This window comes from Cottoperca gobio, chromosome 17 (assembly GCF_900634415.1).
Source record: "Cottoperca gobio chromosome 17, fCotGob3.1, whole genome shotgun sequence".
NCBI classification, from domain to species: domain Eukaryota; kingdom Metazoa; phylum Chordata; class Actinopteri; order Perciformes; family Bovichtidae; genus Cottoperca; species Cottoperca gobio.
In genome coordinates, this window is record NC_041371.1 from 359180 (window position 1) to 383915 (window position 24736).

At 42.0% G+C, this 24736-nt stretch overlaps 3 protein-coding genes across 3 annotated transcripts; 2 read left to right on the forward strand and 1 right to left on the reverse strand.

The window, feature by feature from the left end:
• LOC115022272 (laminin subunit gamma-1-like) lies at positions 1-8944 on the reverse strand. Its single transcript, XM_029453244.1, has 7 exons — positions 8920-8944; positions 8733-8866; positions 8475-8592; positions 5317-5516; positions 3531-3689; positions 3340-3439; positions 1-3005 (listed from the first exon to the last, which is right to left on the reverse strand). Exons 1-7 carry the CDS (start codon positions 8942-8944, stop codon positions 2749-2751), a joined length of 993 nt encoding a protein of 330 aa, XP_029309104.1. The 3' UTR covers positions 1-2748.
• Positions 8945-9076: 132 nt separating this feature from the next.
• On the forward strand, positions 9077-19414 carry LOC115022273 (laminin subunit gamma-1-like). The gene is made up of 9 exons (XM_029453245.1): positions 9077-9089; positions 9451-9622; positions 9924-10068; positions 11588-11737; positions 11878-11992; positions 15012-15211; positions 16881-17039; positions 17131-17230; positions 17565-19414. The coding sequence occupies exons 1-9, from the start codon at positions 9077-9079 to the stop codon at positions 17819-17821; spliced, it is 1311 nt and encodes a 436-aa protein (XP_029309105.1). The 3' UTR covers positions 17822-19414.
• A 123-nt stretch (positions 19415-19537) lies between these two features.
• Positions 19538-20803, forward strand: LOC115022274 (acrosomal protein SP-10-like). The gene is made up of 5 exons (XM_029453246.1): positions 19538-19560; positions 19677-19794; positions 19909-20002; positions 20203-20241; positions 20285-20803. Exons 1-5 carry the CDS (start codon positions 19538-19540, stop codon positions 20404-20406), a joined length of 396 nt encoding a protein of 131 aa, XP_029309106.1. The 3' UTR covers positions 20407-20803.
• Positions 20804-24736: the final 3933 nt, after the last annotated feature.

Sequence of the window (24736 nt, forward strand, 5' to 3'; positions counted from 1 at the left end):
TTCCTGTAGTAATTCTTTATTATTCAAATGTTAAGTTGTGTTTACAGGCACATGGGACAGACAGGGCTCCCTCAGGTCCTCACAGGGCTGAACCAGCGTCAGCATGACTAACAACAGTGCAGAGGCGTCCTGCAGGCTGCGCACACACAGCTCCGTCTAAGACAACAGGGTTACAATACAAAGAAGTGGAACATTATAACTTAAAATACTGTTTACACATCACGTCTGTGTGCTGCGCGCCCTGCAGAGCGGCCGCCTGGATGGAGGGACAGAAATTAAACCATGGATGACAAAAACAAGTCGGTGAGAGACTGATGCCTTCAAACTAAAACTGTGTCCAGCTGCTCATCAGTACGCTGTTTAAGAAGCTGCTGAGGAACGCTCAACTGAGAGACACTCACCTGAGAGCTCTCGCTGAGAGACGCTCACCTGAGGGACCCTCACCTGAGGGACGCTCACCTGAGGGACCCTCACCTGAGGGACGCTCACCTGAGGGACGCTCACCTGAGGGACGCTCACCTGTGAGCTCTCGCTGAGAGACGCTCACCTGAGGGACCCTCACCTGAGGGACCCTCACCTGAGGGACGCTCACCTGAGGGACGCTCACCTGTGAGCTCTCGCTGAGAGACGCTCACCTGAGACGCTCACCTGAGGGACGCTCACCTGAGACGCTCACCTGAGGGACGCTCACCTGAGAGACGCTCACCTGAGAGACGATCACCTGAGAGACGCTCACCTGAGGGACGCTCACCTGAGGGACGCTCACCTGTGAGCTCTCGCTGAGAGACGCTCACCTGAGAGACGCTCACCTGTGAGCTCTCGCTGAGAGACGCTCACCTGAGAGACGCTCACCTGAGGGACGCTCACCTGAGGGACGCTCACCTGTGAGCTCTCGCTGAGAGACGCTCACCTGAGAGACGCTCACCTGTGAGCTCTCGCTGAGAGACGCTCACCTGAGAGACGCTCACCTGAGAGCTCTCGCTGAGAGACGCTCACCTGAGAGACTCTCACCTGAGAGCTCTCGCTGGCTGCATGTTGCAGTTTTCTGTGTGTAGGACCTGATTTAAAGAAAACCCTGCTTCAGTACCAACACGAGGACACGTGTGAGACGACAAGGACATTTCTGTGAAATAAGAAGTGGACGCCCTCGACGGGACTGTGATTACAACCGAACTTTATATTAAGGCACAAAACACTAATTAAAACTACTGTAGCAACACGATCATCGTGATGTCCCGACGGGGTCAGAGCTCCGTGAATAACTAAACATATTCAGTTGAATCAATAAAACACAAATGAAATAATGTCGTCGCTGTGAGGCAGCAACACTGAGCCTTGTATACAAGCAAGCTTCTCATAAGAACACAGCACATCATAGAGACTTATATATAGTTCCCCTGGAGGTTGATGTGACACATGGTGCAGTTTGTGTTTCTGAATCATTTATATATTTACACAAATAACACATTCCTCACTTTGTCAGAATAAAAAACATTCAAACAAAAATATAACATTTGAAATAGTTATTAGCACCAGTGTATCAGAAAGAATTCTCGCTACGCAAAATGTACAAAGTTGCATAGTGTGTGATTTATCCTGGAGAAGCGTGAGAAGAACTCGCATCATCTTTCATCTGTTACTGTTAATACACGTTAAACAACACGACATGATTACTTGTGTCTCAGCTGACGTTGGAGGTTTTGGGAACAAGATACAAGTTACTATTTTGTTCCCAAAATGCCCCCCCCCCCCTTGTGAAATGTCTGCACACATGTGAAAGGGAGAATCCGTCTTCATGTGGCGGTGCAGTCAGTGCTGATGGTGGATGTCTGCAGCGACATGTGACGTCATGTAACAGTTGGAGTTCAGTAAAACTACAAACTACTTCAGAACTTCTTCTTCTCTTGAATTACAAACAGCGGAAACGACGTCCCACAATACTCGTGCAGAGGATGTTTTAAAGTTTCAGCTGACTCGGATACTTGTGTATGTGTGTGTGTATATATATACACACACGAGCCGGAGTATACGGCCAGAGAAACGCAGTGCAGAGAGGCCGAGCGCAATGCATCCTGGTACATGTAGGCGTTCTCAACATGCACGCACTGAGGAATGTATTGCTGCAACATTCACCATCAACACCGACTGGAGCCACAGAAGAGTTCACATCACGTCACATCTCGTGCACAAGATGTAAAACAGATGTTCTCAGACTCTCTGACTTGTGAAATACTGTTGAAGTGAAACACTTTCCCTCTGCGGCGCGTGAGGCACGAGGCTCTGGGAGAGAAGAAGAAGAGCGAGTTCCTTCACTGTGTGGTGTCTGAAAACATGGCTGATTTTAAATGAACCCGCCAGAGATGGCGGCGCTCTAACAGTGTGAAGCCGTACATTCAGCTGCATGACAAGTGTAAAATAATAAGTATGTGGAGTGTCCCAAGGCATGATAGGTAATACGCGAGGAGCTTCCTGCTGGTGAAACAGACGGGTGCAGTCACGTCGGGTTTGTGGTTCTTTTCTCCGAGGCTCTTCCACCTCTCTGCGCGGCTTCTCGACGCCGCTTAGTTCATTCTACCGTAACCACGTTACTGCGTCTCCAAACAAAAACAAAACAAATTAAAACACGTGGCTTGAAATATTCAAAGACAAGAATCTGAGGACAAAACAAAAAGTTTAAAAAACTGTTTTGGTAAAAGGTGGCGTGATGCCAGAGTGTTAGATGTGAGGGGAGTGATGGGGGGGGGGGGGTTAAGGCCGCTCCAGAGACGGCGTGTTGAAGCAGCCTTCGGGTAACGTCTTCTTGATGTCGATGAGGTTGGTGATGTCGTCGCGGATCTCGCGGATCTGCCGGTCGTAGTCGTTGATCATGTCCTCCTGAGTCCTCGCCACATCGTTCAGCTCCGTCAGCTTCCTGTCCAGCTCGCTGTCGCCCATCTTGCCCTTGGCCCTCTTCAGGGACTCGTCGATCTGGTTCAGTTTGCTCAGGTCCACCTTGTCGATGTTTCCTGCAGACGAGACGAAGGAGAAAATGTTGTTTTACATTCGAAGCTTCTGTTTCAGATGAAGCTGTGACGTCAAGTATAAACTTCAACGTGCAATATGTTTTTATACCAGACAGCGGTGCATCATGGGAGTTCTTCTCTCCAAGTTTGTTAGTTGACGTTTTCAGCAATAATATTATTACACTATTGAATATATTGTAATAAACATATTTCCTTTAACTTCTCTGTTTATATATTTTATTATTCTAAAGTGCAGCAACTGTAACGAAACCTGATTTCCCCCGCGGGGATCAATAAAGTTCTTCTGACGTGTTCTACGGGATGATGACGTAGTTACCCAGCTGATCCAGCAGGACGGTGATGGTGCTCAGCACCGTCTTCACGGCGCTCTTGGCCTTGCGGGCGTTGTCCTCCGCCTCCTTTGCGTTGTCCGTCGCCTGCGGGACAGAAAACAGATGCATTTCATCGTCCTGCGGGAAATTATATTATAAAATGATATAATAAACGTTATTGTGTAAGTTGTCGTACCATGCCGGCCATCATCATGTCCTGGTCGGCCTCGGCCTTCTTCCGGGCGAGCTCCTGCTCCGCGGCGTCCAGCTGATCCATCATGTCCCCGACCTCCTCGTCCAGCTTGTTGGTGTCCTGGAAGGCTTTCTCTGCGTCCTGCTTGGTCTTGGCTGAACCCTGAGATAAATTATTGGGTTCATTTGATTATTTTGTCTGAAACCGAAATACAGAAAATATCCAGTTTCTCCTGCAGCGGAAACATTTCATTAAATTTGCATTAAACTACTTAAAACTGCTTCAAATTACTTAAAAACTGCTTCAAACTATTTAAAACTGCTTCAAAATGCTTCAAACTACTTCAAACTGCTTCAAACTACAACTACTTAAAACTGCTTCAAACGGCTTCAAACTACAAACTACTTAAAACTGCTTCAAATTACTTAAAACTGCTTCAAACTATTTAAAACTGCTTCAAAATGCTTCAAACTACAACTACTTAAAACTGCTTAAAACGGCTTCAAACTACAAACTACTTAAAACTACAACTACTTCAAACTGCTTCAAACGGCTTCAAACTACTTCAAACGGCTTCAAACTACAAACTACCTCAAACTACTTCAAACTACCTCAAACTGCTTCAAACTGCTTCAAACTACAACTACTTCAAACTACCTCAAACTGCTTCAAACTACTTCAAACTGCTTCAAACGACTTAAAACTACTTCAAACTGCTTCAAACTACAAACTACTTAAAACTACAACTACTTAAAACTACAAACTACTTCAAACGGCTACAAACTACTTAAAACTACAACTACTTAAAACTGCTTCAAACGGCTTCAAACTACTTCAAAATGCTTCAAACTACTTCAAACTGCTTCAAACTACTTAAAACTACAACTACTTAAAACTGCTTCAAACTACAAACTACTTAAAACTACAACTACTTCAAACTGCTTCCAACGGCTTCAAACTACTTCAAACGGCTTCAAACTACAAACTACTTCAAACTACTTCAAACTACCTCAAACTGCTTCAAACTGCTTCAAACTACAACTACTTCAAACTACCTCAAACTGCTTCAAACTACTTCAAACTACAACTACTTCAAACTACAAACTACTTCAAACTACAAACTACTTCAAACTACCTCAAACTGCTTCAAACTGCTTCAAACTATAACTACTTCAAACTACCTCAAACTGCTTCAAACTACTTCAAACTACAACTACTTCAAACTACAAACTACTTCAAACTGCTTCAAACTACAAACTACTTCAAACTACAACTACTTAAAACTACAAACTACTTCAAACTGCTTCAAACGGCTACAAACTACTTAAAACTACAACTACTTCAAACTGCTTCAAACTACAACTACTTCAAACTACTTCAAACTGCTTCAAACTACTTAAAACTACACATTTTTCAAACTGCTTCAAACTACTTCAAACTGCTTCAAACTACTTCAAACTGCTTCAAACTACTTCAAACTACAACTACTTTAAACTACTTCAAACTGCTTAAAACTGCTTAAAACTACTTAAACATTACATTAAAATTGTAATTCTTATTACAATTTTGCTTGGAATAGTTCATGTCGACAGCATTGTGTGAAACCAAAAACGCTGTTCTATACTTAATTCTCCGCGTTACAGTTTATATACATTCAACGTTAAATCTGGGAACTACAGCTGAGCTCACCACAATAAAAGTCTCCTCTCTTTTATATTATTATTATCCAGATTCTAGTCTTCATCCGAGTTGTGTTACAAACACAAGAAGAAAAAAAACATTTATTTACCTTCTGCACGCTGCCGGCGATCTTCTCGGCCTCCTCCGCTTTGTTCTTGGCCTCTCGGGCGTCTGCGGCTGCGTTGCCGAGTGCCGCCTCCGCCTGCTTGGTCTTCTGGTTGGCGGCCATGATGGTGGCGTTGATGGCGGGGATCTTCTTCAGAGCGTCCTCCGCGGCGGTCTTGTTGTCGTTGACTCTCTTGTCGAAGTCTGCAGCAAGAAAAGAAAAATTTAACTGAAAGTGAAGCTGCAGAATCCCTGAAATCTTACAAACCTGAAGCAGAGAACAAAGTTCATTTTCTTTAATGCACAGTGACGTCGACCATCAGTGACGTCGACCATCAGTGACGTCGACCATCAGTGACGTCGACATCAGTGACGTCGACCATCAGTGACGTCGACATCAGTGACGTCGACATCAGTGACGTCGACCATCAGTGACGTCGACCATCAGTGACGTCGACATCAGTGACGTCGACCATCAGTGACGTCGACATCAGTGACGTCGACCATCAGTGACGTCGACCATCAGTGACGTCGACATCAGTGACGTCGACATCAGTCAGACAGACAGACAGTCAGACAGACAGACAGTCAGACAGACAGTCAGACAGTCAGACAGTCATACAAACAGTCAGACAGACAGACAGTCAGACAGACAGTCAGACAGACAGTCATACAAACAGTCATACAAACAGTCAGACAGTCATACAGACAGACAGTCAGACACACAAACAGACAGACAGACAGTCAGTCAGACAGACAGTCAGACAGTCATACAAACAGTCAGTCATACAAACAGTCAGACAGACAGACAGTCATACAAACAGACAGACAGACAGTCAGTCACACAGACAGTCATACAGACAGTCAGTCAGTCAGACAGACAGACACACAGACAGACAGACAGACAGACACACAGACAGACAATCAGACAGACAGACAGTCAGACAGACAGACAGTCAGTCACACAGACAGACAGTCATACAGACAGTCAGTCACACAGACAGACAGTCAGACAGACAGACAGACAGACAGTCATACAGACAGTCAGTCACACAGACAGACAGTCATACAGACAGTCAGTCACACAGACAGACAGTCATACAGACAGACAGACAGACAGACAGTCATACAGACAGTCAGTCACACAGACAGACAGTCATACAGACAGACAGTCATACAGACAGTCAGTCACACAGACAGTCAGACAGACAGTCAGTCACACAGACAGACAGACAGTCAGTCAGTCACACAGACAGTCATACAGACAGTCAGTCACACAGACAGACAGTCAGACAGACAGATAGACAGACAGTCAGTCACACAGACAGACAGTCATACAGACAGACAGACAGACAGACAGACAGTCATACAGACAGTCAGTCACACAGACAGACAGTCAGACAGACAGACAGTCATACAGACAGTCAGTCACACAGACAGTCAGACAGACAGTCAGTCACACAGACAGACAGACAGACAGACAGTCAGTCACACAGACAGTCAGACAGACAGTCATACAGACAGTCAGTCACACAGACAGTCATACAGACAGTCAGTCACACAGACAGACAGTCAGACAGACAGATAGACAGACAGTCAGTCAGTCACACAGACAGACAGTCATACAGACAGTGAGACAGACAGATGGACAGACAAGACAGTCATACAGACAGACAGTCATACAGACAGTCACACAGACAGACAGTCATACAGACAGTCATACAGACAGTCAGACAGACAGATAGACAGACAGACAGTCATACAGACGTCGACATCAGTGACGTCGACCATCAGTGACGTCGACCATCAGTGACGTCGACCATCAGTGACGTCGACATCAGTGACGTCGACCATCAGTGACGTCGACCATCAGTGACGTCGACATCAGTGACGTCGACATCAGTGACGTCGACATCAGTCAGACAGACAGACAGTCAGACAGACAGACAGTCAGACAGACAGTCAGACAGTCAGACAGTCATACAAACAGTCAGACAGACAGACAGTCAGACAGACAGTCAGACAGTCAGACAGACAGTCATACAAACAGTCATACAAACAGTCAGACAGTCATACAGACAGACAGTCAGACACACAAACAGACAGACAGACAGTCAGTCAGACAGACAGTCAGACAGTCATACAAACAGTCAGACAGACAGACAGTCATACAAACAGTCAGACAGACAGACAGTCATACAAACAGACAGACAGACAGTCAGTCACACAGACAGTCATACAGACAGTCAGTCAGTCAGACAGACAGACACACAGACAGACAGACAGACACACAGACAGACAATCAGACAGACAGACAGACAGACAGTCAGTCACACAGACAGACAGTCATACAGACAGTCAGTCACACAGACAGACAGTCAGACAGACAGACAGACAGTCATACAGACAGTCAGTCACACAGACAGACAGTCATACAGACAGTCAGTCACACAGACAGACAGTCATACAGACAGACAGACAGACAGACAGTCATACAGACAGTCAGTCAGACAGACAGACAGTCATACAGACAGACAGTCATACAGACAGTCAGTCACACAGACAGTCAGACAGACAGTCAGTCACACAGACAGACAGACAGTCAGTCAGTCACACAGACAGTCATACAGACAGTCAGTCACACAGACAGACAGTCAGACAGACAGATAGACAGACAGTCAGTCACACAGACAGACAGTCATACAGACAGACAGCCAGACAGACAGACAGTCATACAGACAGTCAGTCACACAGACAGACAGTCAGACAGACAGACAGTCATACAGACAGTCAGTCACACAGACAGTCAGACAGACAGTCAGTCACACAGACAGACAGACAGACAGACAGACAGTCAGTCAGTCACACAGACAGTCAGACAGACAGTCATACAGACAGTCAGTCACACAGACAGTCATACAGACAGTCAGTCACACAGACAGACAGTCATACAGACAGTGAGACAGACAGATGGACAGACAGACAGTCATACAGACAGACAGTCATACAGACAGTCACACAGACAGACAGTCATACAGACAGTCATACAGACAGTCAGACAGACAGATAGACAGACAGACAGTCATACAGACAGTCACACAGACAGACAGTCATACAGACAGTCACACAGACAGTCAGACAGACAGACAGACAGACAGGTACCTCTGAGGTCCTCCAGGATAGTCTCCGCCTCTCTGAAGGTCGACCGTCCTTTCTCTTCGCCGCCCCCCTCAGCCAGAGCTTTGGCAGCGTCGGCTCGAGCCAACAGCTGATCTGCAGTCTGACGTCAACAACACGACTTCATGTTACACGGAGTTTTTAAACTTGTGTTTTATATTCTCATTTCCTCTCAAAGCTGAAAGTGTGCGTGTGTGTTAAAGTCAGTTAGCCTAGCTTAGCATCACCCTGCAGTGGACGTACCTGCTGCTCACTTCTGCCTTTATCCAGCAGTTTGCGCACTTCCTGCTCTTTGCCCTTCAGGTCGTCTCTCAGGTCGTTGTATTCCTTCTCCGTCTTGTCGATGAGCTTGTCAAGGTCCGACGCCTCCTCTTGATCTTACTGGCTTCATCCTGAAAGACACAAAAGAAGTTTGAATATAATTATATACAAATCATTTCCTGTGTGTCTGACATCCTTAGAATATTATATTTATCATTTCTACTTTCACTGAGTAAATCTTCTAACTCCTGATGAGGACAAATAAATCTTTTATTTTCTAATGTCTAGTGTCTATTATTTCCTGTAAACTAAATGCTAAGTGATTTATGTCTCCACAGAGTGAGTGACTGATATATAATAATATAACATAATATAATATAATATATATTATATAACATAATATAATATAGTATGATATAATATATATTATATATTATATATTATGTTATATAATAGGACACTCAGACACACAGGCAGGCAGACAGACAGACATACAGGCAGACAGACACACAGGCAGACACACAGGCAGACAGACAGACACGCAGACAGACAGACAGACACACAGACAGACCTGCAGACACACAGGCAGGCAGACAGACAGACAGGCAGACAGACAGACAGGCAGACAGACATGCAGACACACAGACAGACGTCCGTCGTGTGACCTTCTGTAGTGAAGTTTGAAGAGCTCTCAGATGAGCTTCCTGTGACCTGCTGCTTCTGTCTCCTCTCAGGCACAAGATAGACGCCGACCAGATCGAGAAGATCGCCAAAGACGCCAACGACACGTCGACCAAAGCGCACAACCTGCTGCTGAAGACTCTGGACGGAGAGAGCAAGACGAGTCAGGAGATCGACGAGCTCAACAAGAAGTACATGAGACATGTTTATATCTTTAGTGTACTGCGCAGGAATACATTACATGTTATCAGGATTATGAACGTCAAACATTTTTCACGATAACGACGCTCATAACGCAACTTTACTCTGTAACGTTGATTTGTGGGTAATGGAGCTTTTATTTCTTTTTCTGGACATTGTAAATAAAAGATGAACATTTTGAGTTTGAAGTTCTCCCTGTATATAAATACAGTGTATATATATTATATATTTACTGTATAAGATATAATATATATCTTTATATTAATATGTGTCGGCTCTGCCTGTGTTCAGGTACAACGATGCGAAGGAACTCGCCAAGAATCTGGAGAAACAGGCCAACAAGGTTCAGGCGGAGGCGGAAGACGCCGGAAACAAAGCTCTCAAGATCTTCGCCAACCTGACGAGCCTCCCGCCCATCGACACCAAAGCTCTGGAGGTGACTTTACTCTTTAACTTCAGAACCACTTGCATATGGCAGACATGTTCTATAATCAGTGTGTAGTAAAGTGTGTATCACACACACACGCACGTATTATATGTTTTATATAATATATATTATATAATATAATGTATTATATTTAATAATATATAATATAATATATATTATATATATATAATATAATATTTAATATAATATAAATTATATAATGTATTATATTTAAGCAAAGCTCACGACAGGCCGTGATATATGTAATATATATTATATATTATATCATACTATATTATGTTATGTTATATATTATATCATACTATATTATATTATGTTATATAATATAGCATAATATATATATTATATTATATCATACTATATTATATATTATATTATATATTATATAATATAACATAATATAGTATGATATATTATATCATACTATATTATATTATATAATATATATTATATAATATAACATAATATAATATGTTATATAATGTAACATAATATATATTATATAATATAACAATATAGTATGATATAATATATAATATATTATATGTTATATCATACTATATTATATTATATATTATATCATACTATATTATATTATGTTATATAATATATATTATATTATGTTACATTATATAATATATATTATATAACATAATATAATATATATTATATAATATAACATAATATAATATATATAATATTATATAACATAATATATATTACTATACTCTAACCTAATATAGTATGATCTAATATATAATATATTCTATATTATCTCATCCTCTATTATTTTCTATTCTATAATATAACATAATATAGTCTGATCTAATATCTCCTATTCTTATATTCTGTTCTCTCCTCTCCTATATCTTATATAACAATCTATCTTCTCTCCTCTCCCCTCCTCTAGTATGCTCTCCTCTATTCTCTCTCTTCTCTCCTCCTCTCTTATATTATGTTCTCTCCTCTCTATTCTCTTCTGTTCTCCCCCCTCCTCTATATTCTCTCCTCTCCCATCCTCTCTCTCCTCTACCATCCTCTTCTCTCTCTTCTCTAATCTCCCCTCCTCTCTCTTCTCCCTCTAACCTCCTCTAGTATGATATCATATATAATCTATATGATATCATACTCTATTATCTTCTGTTATATATCTCTATTATATCCCCCCTATCCTATCTTCTATTCTATAACATAATATCTACTATCTACTATATATTATATCCTACTATATTATATTATGTTATATAATATATATTATATTATATTATGTTATATTATATTATATATCAGTCACTCACTCTGTGGAGACATAAATCACTTAGCATTTAGTTTACAGGAAATAATAGACACTAGACATTAGAAAATAAAAGATTATTTGTCCTCATCAGGAGTTAGAAGATTTACTCAGTGAAAGTAGAAAATGATAAAATATAATATTCTAAGGATGTCAGACACACAGGAAATGATTTGTATATAATTATATTCAAACTTCTTTTGTGTCTTTCAGGATGAAGCCAGTAAGATCAAGAAGGAGGCGTCGGACCTTGACAAGCTCATCGACAAGACGGAGAAGGAATACAACGACCTGAGAGACGACCTGAAGGGCAAAGAGCAGGAAGTGCGCAAACTGCTGGATAAAGGCAGAAGTGAGCAGCAGGTACGTCCACTGCAGGGTGATGCTAAGCTAGGCTAACTGACTTTAACACACACGCACACTTTCAGCTTTGAGAGGAAATGAGAATATAAAACACAAGTTTAAAAACTCCGTGTAACATGAAGTCGTGTTGTTGACGTCAGACTGCAGATCAGCTGTTGGCTCGAGCCGACGCTGCCAAAGCTCTGGCTGAGGGGGCGGCGAAGAAAGGACGGTCGACCTTCAGAGAGGCGGAGACTATCCTGGAGGACCTCAGAGGTACCTGTCTGTCTGTCTGTCTGTCTGACTGTCTGTGTGACTGTCTGTATGACTGTCTGTCTGTGTGACTGTCTGTATGACTGTCTGTCTGTCTATCTGTCTGTCTGACTGTCTGTATGACTGTCTGTATGACTGTCTGTCTGTGTGACTGTCTGTATGACTGTCTGTCTGTATGACTGTCTGTCTGTCCATCTGTCTGTCTCACTGTCTGTATGACTGTCTGTCTGTGTGACTGACTGTCTGTATGACTGTCTGTGTGACTGACTGTCTGTATGACTGTCTGTCTGACTGTCTGTGTGACTGACTGACTGTCTGTCTGTCTGTCTGTCTGTCTGTGTGACTGACTGTCTGTCTGACTGTCTGTGTGACTGACTGTCTGTATGACTGTCTGTCTGTCTGACTGTCTGTCTGTGTGACTGACTGTCTGTATGACTGTCTGTCTGTCTGGCTGTCTGTCTGTATGACTGTCTGTCTGTGTGACTGACTGTCTGTCTATCTGTCTGTCTGACTGTCTGTCTGTGTGACTGACTGTCTGTATGACTGTCTGTGTGACTGACTGACTGTCTGTCTGTGTGACTGACTGTCTGTCTGACTGTCTGTGTGACTGACTGTCTGTATGACTGTCTGTCTGTCTGTATGACTGTCTGTCTGTGTGACTGACTGTCTGTATGACTGTCTGTCTGTCTGTCTGTTCTGTATGACTGTCTGTCTGTGTGACTGACTGTCTGTATGACTGTCTGTCTGTCTGTCTGACTGTCTGTCTGTGTGACTGACTGTCTGTATGACTGTCTGTCTGTGTGACTGACTGTCTGTCTGTCTGACTGTCTGTCTGTCTGATTGTCTGTCTGTGTGTCTGTCTGTCTGTCTGTGTGTCTGTCTGTCTGACTGACTGACTGTCTGTATGACTGTCTGTGTGACTGACTGTCTGTCTGTCTGTTTGTATGACTGTCTGTCTGTCTGACTGTTTGTATGACTGTCTGTCTGTCTGACTGTTTGTATGACTGTCTGACTGTCTGTCTGACTGACTGTCTGTCTGTCTGTCTGTTTGTGTGTCTGACTGTCTGTCTGTATGACTGTTTGTGTGTCTGACTGTCTGTCTGTATGACTGTCTGACTGTTTGTATGACTGTTTGTATGACTGTCTGTCTGACTGTCTGACTGTCTGTCTGACTGTCTGTCTGTCTGACTGTTTGTATGACTGTCTGTCTGTCTGACTGTCTGTCTGTCTGACTGTCTGTCTGTCTGACTGATGTCGACGTCACTGATGTCGACGTCACTGATGTCGACGTCACTGATGGTCGACGTCACTGATGTCGACGTCACTGATGGTCGACGTCACTGATGTCGACGTCACTGATGGTCGACGTCACTGATGTCGACGTCTGTATGACTGTCTGTCTGTCTATCTGTCTGTCTGACTGTCTGTATGACTGTCTGTATGACTGTCTGTCTGTGTGACTGTCTGTATGACTGTCTGTCTGTATGACTGTCTGTCTGTCCATCTGTCTGTCTCACTGTCTGTATGACTGTCTGTCTGTGTGACTGACTGACTGTCTGTCTATCTGTCTGTCTGACTGTCTGTCTGTGTGACTGACTGTCTGTATGACTGTCTGTGTGACTGACTGTCTGTATGACTGTCTGTCTGACTGTCTGTGTGACTGACTGACTGTCTGTCTGTCTGTCTGTCTGTGTGACTGACTGTCTGTCTGACTGTCTGTGTGACTGACTGTCTGTATGACTGTCTGTCTGTCTGACTGTCTGTCTGTGTGACTGACTGTCTGTATGACTGTCTGTCTGTCTGGCTGTCTGTCTGTATGACTGTCTGTCTGTGTGACTGACTGTCTGTCTATCTGTCTGTCTGACTGTCTGTCTGTGTGACTGACTGTCTGTATGACTGTCTGTGTGACTGACTGACTGTCTGTCTGTCTGTGTGACTGACTGTCTGTCTGACTGTCTGTGTGACTGACTGTCTGTATGACTGTCTGTCTGTATGACTGTCTGTCTGTGTGACTGACTGTCTGTATGACTGTCTGTCTGTCTGTCTGTCTGTATGACTGTCTGTCTGTGTGACTGACTGTCTGTATGACTGTCTGTCTGTGTGACTGACTGTCTGTATGACTGTCTGTCTGTCTGTCTGTCTGACTGTCTGTCTGTGTGACTGACTGTCTGTATGACTGTCTGTCTGTGTGACTGACTGTCTGTCTGACTGTCTGTCTGTCTGATTGTCTGTCTGTGTGTCTGTCTGTCTGTCTGTCTGTGTGTCTGTCTGTCTGACTGACTGACTGTCTGTATGACTGTCTGTGTGACTGACTGTCTGTCTGTCTGTTTGTATGACTGTCTGTCTGTCTGACTGTTTGTATGACTGACTGTTTGTATGACTGTCTGACTGTCTGTCTGACTGACTGTCTGTCTGTCTGTTTGTGTGTCTGACTGTCTGTCTGTATGACTGTCTGACTGTTTGTATGACTGTTTGTATGACTGTCTGTCTGACTGTCTGTCTGACTGTCTGTCTGTCTGACTGTTTGTATGACTGTCTGACTGTCTGACTGTCTGTCTGACTGTCTGTCTGTCTGACTGTCTGTCTGTCTGACTGATGTCGACGTCACTGATGTCGACGTCACTGATGGTCGACGTCACTGATGGTCGACGTCACTGATGTCGACGTCACTGATGGTCGACGTCACTGATGTCGACGTCACTGATGGTCGACGTCACTGATGGTCGACGTCACTGATGTCGACGTCACTGATGTCGACGTCACTGATGGTCGACGTCACTGATGTCGACGTCACTGATGGTCGACGTCACTGATGGTCGACGTCACTGATGGTCGACGTCACTGATGTCGACGTCACTGATGGTCGACGTCACTGATGGTCGACGTCACTGATGTCGACGTCACTGATGGTCGACGTCACTGTGCATTAAAGAAAATGAACTTTGTTCTCTGCTTCAGGTTTGTAAGATTTCAGGGATTCTGCAGCTTCACTTTCAGTTAAATTTTTCTTTTCTTGCTGCAGACTTCGACAAGAGAGTCAACGACAACAAGACCGCCGCGGAGGACGCTCTGAAGAAGATCCCCGCCATCAACGCCACCATCATGGCCGCCAACCAGAAGACCAAGCAGGCGGAGGCGGCACTCGGCAACGCGGCCGCAGACGCCCGAGAGGCCAAGAACAAAGCGGAGGAGGCCGAGAAGATCGCCGGCAGCGTGCAGAAGGTAAATAAATGTTTTTTTCTTCTTGTGTTTGTAACACAACTCGGATGAAGACTAGAATCTGGATAATAATAATATAAAAGAGAGGAGACTTTTATTGTGGTGAGCTCAGCTGTAGTTCCCAGATTTAACGTTGAATGTATATAAACTGTAACGCGGAGAATTAAGTATAGAACAGCGTTTTGGTTTCACACAATGCTGTCGACATGAACTATTCCAAGCAAAATTGTAATAAGAATTACAATTTTAATGTAATGTTTAAGTAGTTTTAAGCAGTTTTAAGCAGTTTGAAGTAGTTTAAAGTAGTTGTAGTTTGAAGTAGTTGAAGCAGTTTGAAGTAGTTTGAAGCAGTTTGAAGTAGTTTGAAGAATTTGTAGTTTGAAGTAGTTTGAAGCAGTTTGAAAAATGTGTAGTTTTAAGTAGTTTGAAGCAGTTTGAAGTAGTTTGAAGTAGTTGTAGTTTGAAGCAGTTTGAAGTAGTTGTAGTTTTAAGTAGTTTGTAGCCGTTTGAAGCAGTTTGAAGTAGTTTGTAGTTTTAAGTAGTTGTAGTTTGAAGTAGTTTGTAGTTTGAAGCAGTTTGAAGTAGTTTGTAGTTTGAAGTAGTTGTAGTTTGAAGTAGTTTGAAGCAGTTTGAGGTAGTTTGAAGTAGTTATAGTTTGAAGCAGTTTGAAGCAGTTTGAGGTAGTTTGAAGTAGTTTGTAGTTTGAAGTAGTTTGTAGTTTGAAGTAGTTGTAGTTTGAAGTAGTTTGAAGCAGTTTGAGGTAGTTTGAAGTAGTTGTAGTTTGAAGCAGTTTGAAGCAGTTTGAGGTAGTTTGAAGTAGTTTGAAGTAGTTTGTAGTTTGAAGCCGTTTGAAGTAGTTTGAAGCCGTTGGAAGCAGTTTGAAGTAGTTGTAGTTTTAAGTAGTTTGTAGTTTGAAGCAGTTTTAAGTAGTTGTAGTTTTAAGTAGTTTGAAGCAGTTTGAAGTAGTTTGAAGCATTTTGAAGTAGTTTGAAGCCGTTTGAAGCAGTTTTAAGTAGTTGTAGTTTTAAGTAGTTTGTAGCCGTTTGAAGTAGTTTGTAGTTTTAAGTAGTTGTAGTTTTAAGTAGTTTGTAGTTTGAAGCAGTTTGAAGTAGTTTTAAGTCGTTTGAAGCAGTTTGAAGTAGTTTGAAGCAGTTTGAGGTAGTTTGAAGTAGTTGTAGTTTGAAGCAGTTTGAAGCAGTTTGAGGTAGTTTGAAGTAGTTTGAGGTAGTTTGTAGTTTGAAGCCGTTTGAAGTAGTTTGAAGCCGTTTGAAGCAGTTTGAAGTAGTTGTAGTTTTAAGTAGTTTGTAGTTTGAAGCCGTTTTAAGCAGTTTTAAGTAGTTGTAGTTTGAAGCAGTTTGAAGTAGTTTGAAGCATTTTGAAGCAGTTTTAAATAGTTTGAAGCAGTTTTAAGTAATTTGAAGCAGTTTTAAGTAGTTTGTAGTTTGAAGCCGTTTGAAGCAGTTTTAAGTAGTTGTAGTTTGAAGCAGTTTGAAGTAGTTTGAAGCATTTTGAAGCAGTTTTAAATAGTTTGAAGCAGTTTTAAGTAATTTGAAGCAGTTTTAAGTAGTTTAATGCAAATTTAATGAAATGTTTCCGCTGCAGGAGAAACTGGATATTTTCTGTATTTCGGTTTCAGACAAAATAATCAAATGAACCCAATAATTTATCTCAGGGTTCAGCCAAGACCAAGCAGGACGCAGAGAAAGCCTTCCAGGACACCAACAAGCTGGACGAGGAGGTCGGGGACATGATGGATCAGCTGGACGCCGCGGAGCAGGAGCTCGCCCGGAAGAAGGCCGAGGCCGACCAGGACATGATGATGGCCGGCATGGTACGACAACTTACACAATAACGTTTATTATATCATTTTATAATATAATTTCCCGCAGGACGATGAAATGCATCTGTTTTCTGTCCCGCAGGCGACGGACAACGCAAAGGAGGCGGAGGACAACGCCCGCAAGGCCAAGAGCGCCGTGAAGACGGTGCTGAGCACCATCACCGTCCTGCTGGATCAGCTGGGTAACTACGTCATCATCCCGTAGAACACGTCAGAAGAACTTTATTGATCCCCGCGGGGGAAATCAGGTTTCGTTACAGTTGCTGCACTTTAGAATAATAAAATATATAAACAGAGAAGTTAAAGGAAATATGTTTATTACAATATATTCAATAGTGTAATAATATTATTGCTGAAAACGTCAACTAACAAACTTGGAGAGAAGAACTCCCATGATGCACCGCTGTCTGGTATAAAAACATATTGCACGTTGAAGTTTATACTTGACGTCACAGCTTCATCTGAAACAGAAGCTTCGAATGTAAAACAACATTTTCTCCTTCGTCTCGTCTGCAGGAAACATCGACAAGGTGGACCTGAGCAAACTGAACCAGATCGACGAGTCCCTGAAGAGGGCCAAGGGCAAGATGGGCGACAGCGAGCTGGACAGGAAGCTGACGGAGCTGAACGATGTGGCGAGGACTCAGGAGGACATGATCAACGACTACGACCGGCAGATCCGCGAGATCCGCGACGACATCACCAACCTCATCGACATCAAGAAGACGTTACCCGAAGGCTGCTTCAACACGCCGTCTCTGGAGCGGCCTTAACCCCCCCCCCCCCCATCACTCCCCTCACATCTAACACTCTGGCATCACGCCACCTTTTACCAAAACAGTTTTTTAAACTTTTTGTTTTGTCCTCAGATTCTTGTCTTTGAATATTTCAAGCCACGTGTTTTAATTTGTTTTGTTTTTGTTTGGAGACGCAGTAACGTGGTTACGGTAGAATGAACTAAGCGGCGTCGAGAAGCCGCGCAGAGAGGTGGAAGAGCCTCGGAGAAAAGAACCACAAACCCGACGTGACTGCACCCGTCTGTTTCACCAGCAGGAAGCTCCTCGCGTATTACCTATCATGCCTTGGGACACTCCACATACTTATTATTTTACACTTGTCATGCAGCTGAATGTACGGCTTCACACTGTTAGAGCGCCGCCATCTCTGGCGGGTTCATTTAAAATCAGCCATGTTTTCAGACACCACACAGTGAAGGAACTCGCTCTTCTTCTTCTCTCCCAGAGCCTCGTGCCTCACGCGCCGCAGAGGGAAAGTGTTTCACTTCAACAGTATTTCACAAGTCAGAGAGTCTGAGAACATCTGTTTTACATCTTGTGCACGAGATGTGACGTGATGTGAACTCTTCTGTGGCTCCAGTCGGTGTTGATGGTGAATGTTGCAGCAATACATTCCTCAGTGCGTGCATGTTGAGAACGCCTACATGTACCAGGATGCATTGCGCTCGGCCTCTCTGCACTGCGTTTCTCTGGCCGTATACTCCGGCTCGTGTGTGTATATATATACACACACACATACACAAGTATCCGAGTCAGCTGAAACTTTAAAACATCCTCTGCACGAGTATTGTGGGACGTCGTTTCCGCTGTTTGTAATTCAAGAGAAGAAGAAGTTCTGAAGTAGTTTGTAGTTTTACTGAACTCCAACTGTTACATGACGTCACATGTCGCTGCAGACATCCACCATCAGCACTGACTGCACCGCCACATGAAGACGGATTCTCCCTTTCACATGTGTGCAGACATTTCACAAGGGGGGGGGGGGGCATTTTGGGAACAAAATAGTAACTTGTATCTTGTTCCCAAAACCTCCAACGTCAGCTGAGACACAAGTAATCATGTCGTGTTGTTTAACGTGTATTAACAGTAACAGATGAAAGATGATGCGAGTTCTTCTCACGCTTCTCCAGGATAAATCACACACTATGCAACTTTGTACATTTTGCGTAGCGAGAATTCTTTCTGATACACTGGTGCTAATAACTATTTCAAATGTTATATTTTTGTTTGAATGTTTTTTATTCTGACAAAGTGAGGAATGTGTTATTTGTGTAAATATATAAATGATTCAGAAACACAAACTGCACCATGTGTCACATCAACCTCCAGGGGAACTATATATAAGTCTCTATGATGTGCTGTGTTCTTATGAGAAGCTTGCTTGTATACAAGGCTCAGTGTTGCTGCCTCACAGCGACGACATTATTTCATTTGTGTTTTATTGATTCAACTGAATATGTTTAGTTATTCACGGAGCTCTGACCCCGTCGGGACATCACGATGATCGTGTTGCTACAGTAGTTTTAATTAGTGTTTTGTGCCTTAATATAAAGTTCGGTTGTAATCACAGTCCCGTCGAGGGCGTCCACTTCTTATTTCACAGAAATGTCCTTGTCGTCTCACACGTGTCCTCGTGTTGGTACTGAAGCAGGGTTTTCTTTAAATCAGGTCCTACACACAGAAAACTGCAACATGCAGCCAGCGAGAGCTCTCAGGTGAGAGTCTCTCAGGTGAGCGTCTCTCAGCGAGAGCTCTCAGGTGAGCGTCTCTCAGGTGAGCGTCTCTCAGCGAGAGCTCACAGGTGAGCGTCTCTCAGGTGAGCGTCTCTCAGCGAGAGCTCACAGGTGAGCGTCCCTCAGGTGAGCGTCCCTCAGGTGAGCGTCTCTCAGGTGAGCGTCTCTCAGGTGAGCGTCTCTCAGGTGAGCGTCTCTCAGGTGAGCGTCTCTCAGGTGAGCGTCTCTCAGCGAGAGCTCTCAGGTGAGAGTCTCTCAGGTGAGCGTCTCTCAGCGAGAGCTCTCAGGTGAGCGTCTCTCAGGTGAGCGTCTCTCAGCGAGAGCTCACAGGTGAGCGTCTCTCAGGTGAGCGTCTCTCAGCGAGAGCTCACAGGTGAGCGTCCCTCAGGTGAGCGTCCCTCAGGTGAGCGTCTCTCAGGTGAGCGTCTCTCAGCGAGAGCTCACAGGTGAGCGTCTCTCAGGTGAGCGTCTCTCAGCGAGAGCTCACAGGTGAGCGTCTCTCAGGTGATCGTCTCTCAGGTGAGCGTCTCTCAGGTGAGCGTCTCTCAGGTGAGCGTCCCTCAGGTGAGCGTCTCAGGTGAGCGTCCCTCAGGTGAGCGTCTCAGGTGAGCGTCTCTCAGCGAGAGCTCACAGGTGAGCGTCCCTCAGGTGAGCGTCCCTCAGGTGAGGGTCCCTCAGGTGAGCGTCTCTCAGCGAGAGCTCACAGGTGAGCGTCCCTCAGGTGAGCGTCCCTCAGGTGAGCGTCCCTCAGGTGAGGGTCCCTCAGGTGAGCGTCCCTCAGGTGAGGGTCCCTCAGGTGAGCGTCTCTCAGCGAGAGCTCTCAGGTGAGTGTCTCTCAGTTGAGCGTTCCTCAGCAGCTTCTTAAACAGCGTACTGATGAGCAGCTGGACACAGTTTTAGTTTGAAGGCATCAGTCTCTCACCGACTTGTTTTTGTCATCCATGGTTTAATTTCTGTCCCTCCATCCAGGCGGCCGCTCTGCAGGGCGCGCAGCACACAGACGTGATGTGTAAACAGTATTTTAAGTTATAATGTTCCACTTCTTTGTATTGTAACCCTGTTGTCTTAGACGGAGCTGTGTGTGCGCAGCCTGCAGGACGCCTCTGCACTGTTGTTAGTCATGCTGACGCTGGTTCAGCCCTGTGAGGACCTGAGGGAGCCCTGTCTGTCCCATGTGCCTGTAAACACAACTTAACATTTGAATAATAAAGAATTACTACAGGAAGCAGTTTGTGAATGTGTGAAGTTTTATCTGTCCGAGACATCACTGATCCGTGAGTAAAGGTCTACAGACACTTTACTTCAAGTACTTGAAGTACTTGAAGTACTGTGCACTGCAGTTCATGTAGTTAAAGTATTAAAAGTAAAAGTACTCAAAAGTAAGGTTATTAAAAGTAAAGATAATTGAAAAGAAAAGCAACAAATCTTCACATTTGAGAAGCTGAAACTATGAAATGACTTTTATTTATTTTATCAACACTAATTGATGCAGATTTCCTTAAATCTCAATGTTGGAGAGTTTACATCCAAACATCATATTTACACAATGTTTATGATGACAGAGAATGTAGTGCAGTACAAAGTGTCTGGAGAAGAAGTATAAAGTAGCACAAGGAAAATACTCCAGTAAAGTACCTGTAATGTGTACTTTAGTACAGGACTTGAGGAACTACTTTTTCTCTATTAAATAAAAGTCAAAAAGGTGTACTCGTACCGTTTACGTTAGTAAAAGTATTAATACCAAAGTAAAATTACTCTGTTACAAGGAACTGCATTCAAATGTTTACTTGAGTAAAAGAACAAAAGTTTTTGCATCAAAATATCCTCAAAGTACAAAAAGTAAAAGTATTCGTTCTGCACAACGGCTCATTTCAGAATAACATGTTATATTATTGATTAACTTATTCATTATTTAATGTTGCATCTGGTGAAGGATGAGCCTGAAAATACTTATAATGTACTATAAAAATACATTTTACAATATTTATTTATTATACTTTGTATTATGAATATGAATTTTCAAAGTAACTAAAGATATCAAATAAATGTAGTGCAGTAAAAAGTGTAATATCTGCCTCAGTGGAGTAGAAGTATAAAGTAGCAGATAATGGAAATACTATAAATAAATAAATGTATATAAATAAATATAAATCATTTATTTTTAATTAATTATTATTAATTAATTAATATATATATAAATAAATATGTATATTTATTAATTAATTAATTAAGTATTGATTAAGGAATAAGTATTAAGTAAGTATATAGTAAACCACATTATCTTTGTAACCTCCGGTGTTTAGTGTTTTTATTAATGTGTCCGTGTTTTCTCTTCCCTGTGGTTTCCATAATTGATGCATCTTTTATTTGTTGTTTAATTTAAATAAACTCGTGAATATGTTGTCAACACAAGAGACTTGCTGCCGCCACCTGCAGAGGCCAGCAGGTGGCGGCAGAAGACTTCTGTTGGTTCATCAGTGCAACAGAAAAAAATTAATCAAAATCAAAGTGAAGCAAAATGTACAAAGTATAAGTATTATTATGTTTGTCAAAATTTGGAGATACAAAAAAATTATGAAATAATAATTATGAGTTGCAAAGTCAAAATTAAGTCACGGTTGTGAGAATAAGTAAAATTCACGAAATAGGAAGTCCCAACATTCTTCAGAGATCAACAATATGATGTGAAAAGAATATCTACATTATGACTTTTAAAGATAATAAAATGGCATTACATCATTATCAGTAAAAATCAGACTTTTCTCTTATAATTGTATATTAATCGTCAAAATACAAATATATAAAGTTATGTTTTTATTTTATTTCCTAAAATGATTTGTCTCAAAAGATACAAAACTTTACATTTTTTATTCTAAATCAATATTTTGAATAATCTGATTACAAGTATAATGAATCCAAATATAATTGTTTAGAATAAAAGTATATATATATCAGTACTTTTACTGTGTGGTATTAATACTTTTACTGTGTGCTATCAGTACTTTTACTGTGTGGTATTAATACTTCTACTGTGTGGTATCAGTACTTTTACTGTGTGGTATCAGTACTTTTACTGTGTGGTATCAGTACTTTTACTGTGTGGTATTAATGCTTTTACTGTGTCGTATCAGTACTTTTACTGTGTGGTATCAGTACTTTTACTGTGTGGTATCAGTACTTTTACTGTGTGGTATCAGTACTTGTACTGTGTGCTATCAGTACTTGTTCTGTGTGGTATCAGTACTTCTACTGTGTGGTATCAGTACGGTATCAGTACTTTTACTGTGTGGTATCAGTACTTTTACTGTGTGGTATTAATGCTTTTACTGTGTCGTATCAGTACTTTTACTGTGTGGTATCAGTACTTTTACTGTGTGGTATCAGTACTTGTACTGTGTGCTATCAGTACTTGTTCTGTGTGGTATCAGTACTTTTACTGTGTGGTATCAGTACTTGTACTGTGTGGTATCAGTACTTCTACTGTGTGGTATCAGTATGGTATCAGTACTTTTACTGTGTGGTATCAGTACTTGTACTGTGTGGTATCAGTACTTCTACTGTGTGGTATCAGTATGGTATCAGTACTTTTACTGTGTGGTATCAGGACTTTTACTGTGTTGTATCAGTACTTTTACTGTGTGGTATTAGTACTTTTACGATGTGGTATCAGTACTTGTACTGTGTGGTATCAGTACTTTTACTGTGTGGTATTAGTACTTTTACTGTGTGGTATCAGTACTTTTACTGTGTTGTATCAGTACTTTTACTGTGTGGTATTAGTACTTTTACTGTGTGGTATCAGTACTTTAACTGTGTGGTATTAGTACTTTTACTGTGTGATATTAATACTTTTACTGTGTCGTATCAGTACTTTTACTGTGTGGTATTATTACTTTTACTGTGTGGTATCAGTACTTTTACTGTGTTGTATCAGTACTTTTACTGTGTGGTATTAGTACTTTTACTGTGTGGTATCAGTACTTTAACTGTGTGGTATTAGTACTTTTACTGTGTGGTATTAATACTTTTACTGTGTCGTATCAGTACTTTTACTGTGTGGTATTAGTACTTTTACTGTGTGGTATCAGTACTTTTACTGCGTGGTATCAGTACTTGTACTGTGTGGTATTAATACTTTTACTGTGTCGTATCAGTACTTTTACTGTGTGGTATCAGTACGGTATCAGTACTTTTACTGTGTGGTATCAATACTTTTACTGTGTGGTATCAGTACTTTTACTGTGTCGTATCAGTACTTTTACTGTGTGGTATCAGTACTTATACTGTGTGGTATCAATAATTTTACTGAGTGGTATCAGTACTTTTACTGTGTAGTATCAGTACTTTTACTTTGTGGTATCAATAATTTTACTGAGTGGTATCAGTACTTTTACTGTGTAGTATCAGTACTTTTACTTTGTGGTATCAATAATTTTACTGAGTGGTATCAGTACTTTTACTGTGTAGTATCAGTACTTTTACTATGTGGTATCAGTACGGTATCAGTACTTTTACTGTGTGGTATTAATACTTTTACTATGTGGTATCAGTACTTTTATTGTATGGTATCAGTACTTTTACTGTGTGGTATCAGTACTTTTACTATGTGGTATCAGTACTTTTACTGTGTGGTGTCAGTACTTTTACTGTGTGGTATTAGTACTTTTACTGTGTGGTATTAGTACTTTTACTGTGTGATATCAGTACTTTTACTGTGTGGTATCAGTACTTTTACCGTGTGGTATTAGTACTTTTACTGTGTGATATCAGTACTTTTACTGTGTGGTGTCAGTACTTTTACTGTGTGGTATTAGTACTTTTACTGTGTGGTATCAGTACTTTTACTGTGTGGTGTCAGTACTTTTACTGTGTGGTATTAGTACTTTTACTGTGTGGTATCAGTACTTTTACTGTGTGATATCAGTACTTTTACTGTGTGGTGTCAGTACTTTTACTGTGTGGTATTAGTACTTTTACTGTGTGGTATCAGTACTTTTACCGTGTGGTATTAGTACTTTTACTGTGTGATATCAGTACTTTTACTGTGTGGTATCAGTACTTTTACCGTGTGGTATTAGTACTTTTACTGTGTGATATCAGTACTTTTACTGTGTGGTATTAGTACTTTTACTGTGTGGTATCAGTACTTTTACTGTGT

Bases quoted from the DNA above. Each gene is read 5' to 3' on its own strand.
- LOC115022273 (XM_029453245.1), top strand. The intron at 10,069-11,587 runs GTGACTTTACTC...TGTGTCTTTCAG, and splicing joins TCGACACCAAAGCTCTGGAG to GATGAAGCCAGTAAGATCAA. The intron at 11,738-11,877 runs GTACGTCCACTG...TGTTGACGTCAG, and splicing joins AAGGCAGAAGTGAGCAGCAG to ACTGCAGATCAGCTGTTGGC.
- LOC115022274 (XM_029453246.1), top strand. From the start codon at position 19,538: ATGCAGCCAGCGAGAGCTCTCAG. The intron at 19,561-19,676 runs GTGAGAGTCTCT...AGCGTCTCTCAG, and splicing joins CAGCCAGCGAGAGCTCTCAG to CGAGAGCTCACAGGTGAGCG. The intron at 20,242-20,284 runs GTGAGGGTCCCT...GAGAGCTCACAG, and splicing joins CTCAGGTGAGCGTCCCTCAG to GTGAGCGTCCCTCAGGTGAG.
- LOC115022272 (XM_029453244.1), bottom strand. From the start codon at position 8,944: ATGTCAGACACACAGGAAATGATTT. The intron at 8,867-8,919 runs GTATATAATTAT...GAAGCCAGTAAG, and splicing joins AGACACACAGGAAATGATTT to ATCAAGAGGAGGCGTCGGAC. The intron at 8,593-8,732 runs GTACGTCCACTG...TGTTGACGTCAG, and splicing joins AAGGCAGAAGTGAGCAGCAG to ACTGCAGATCAGCTGTTGGC.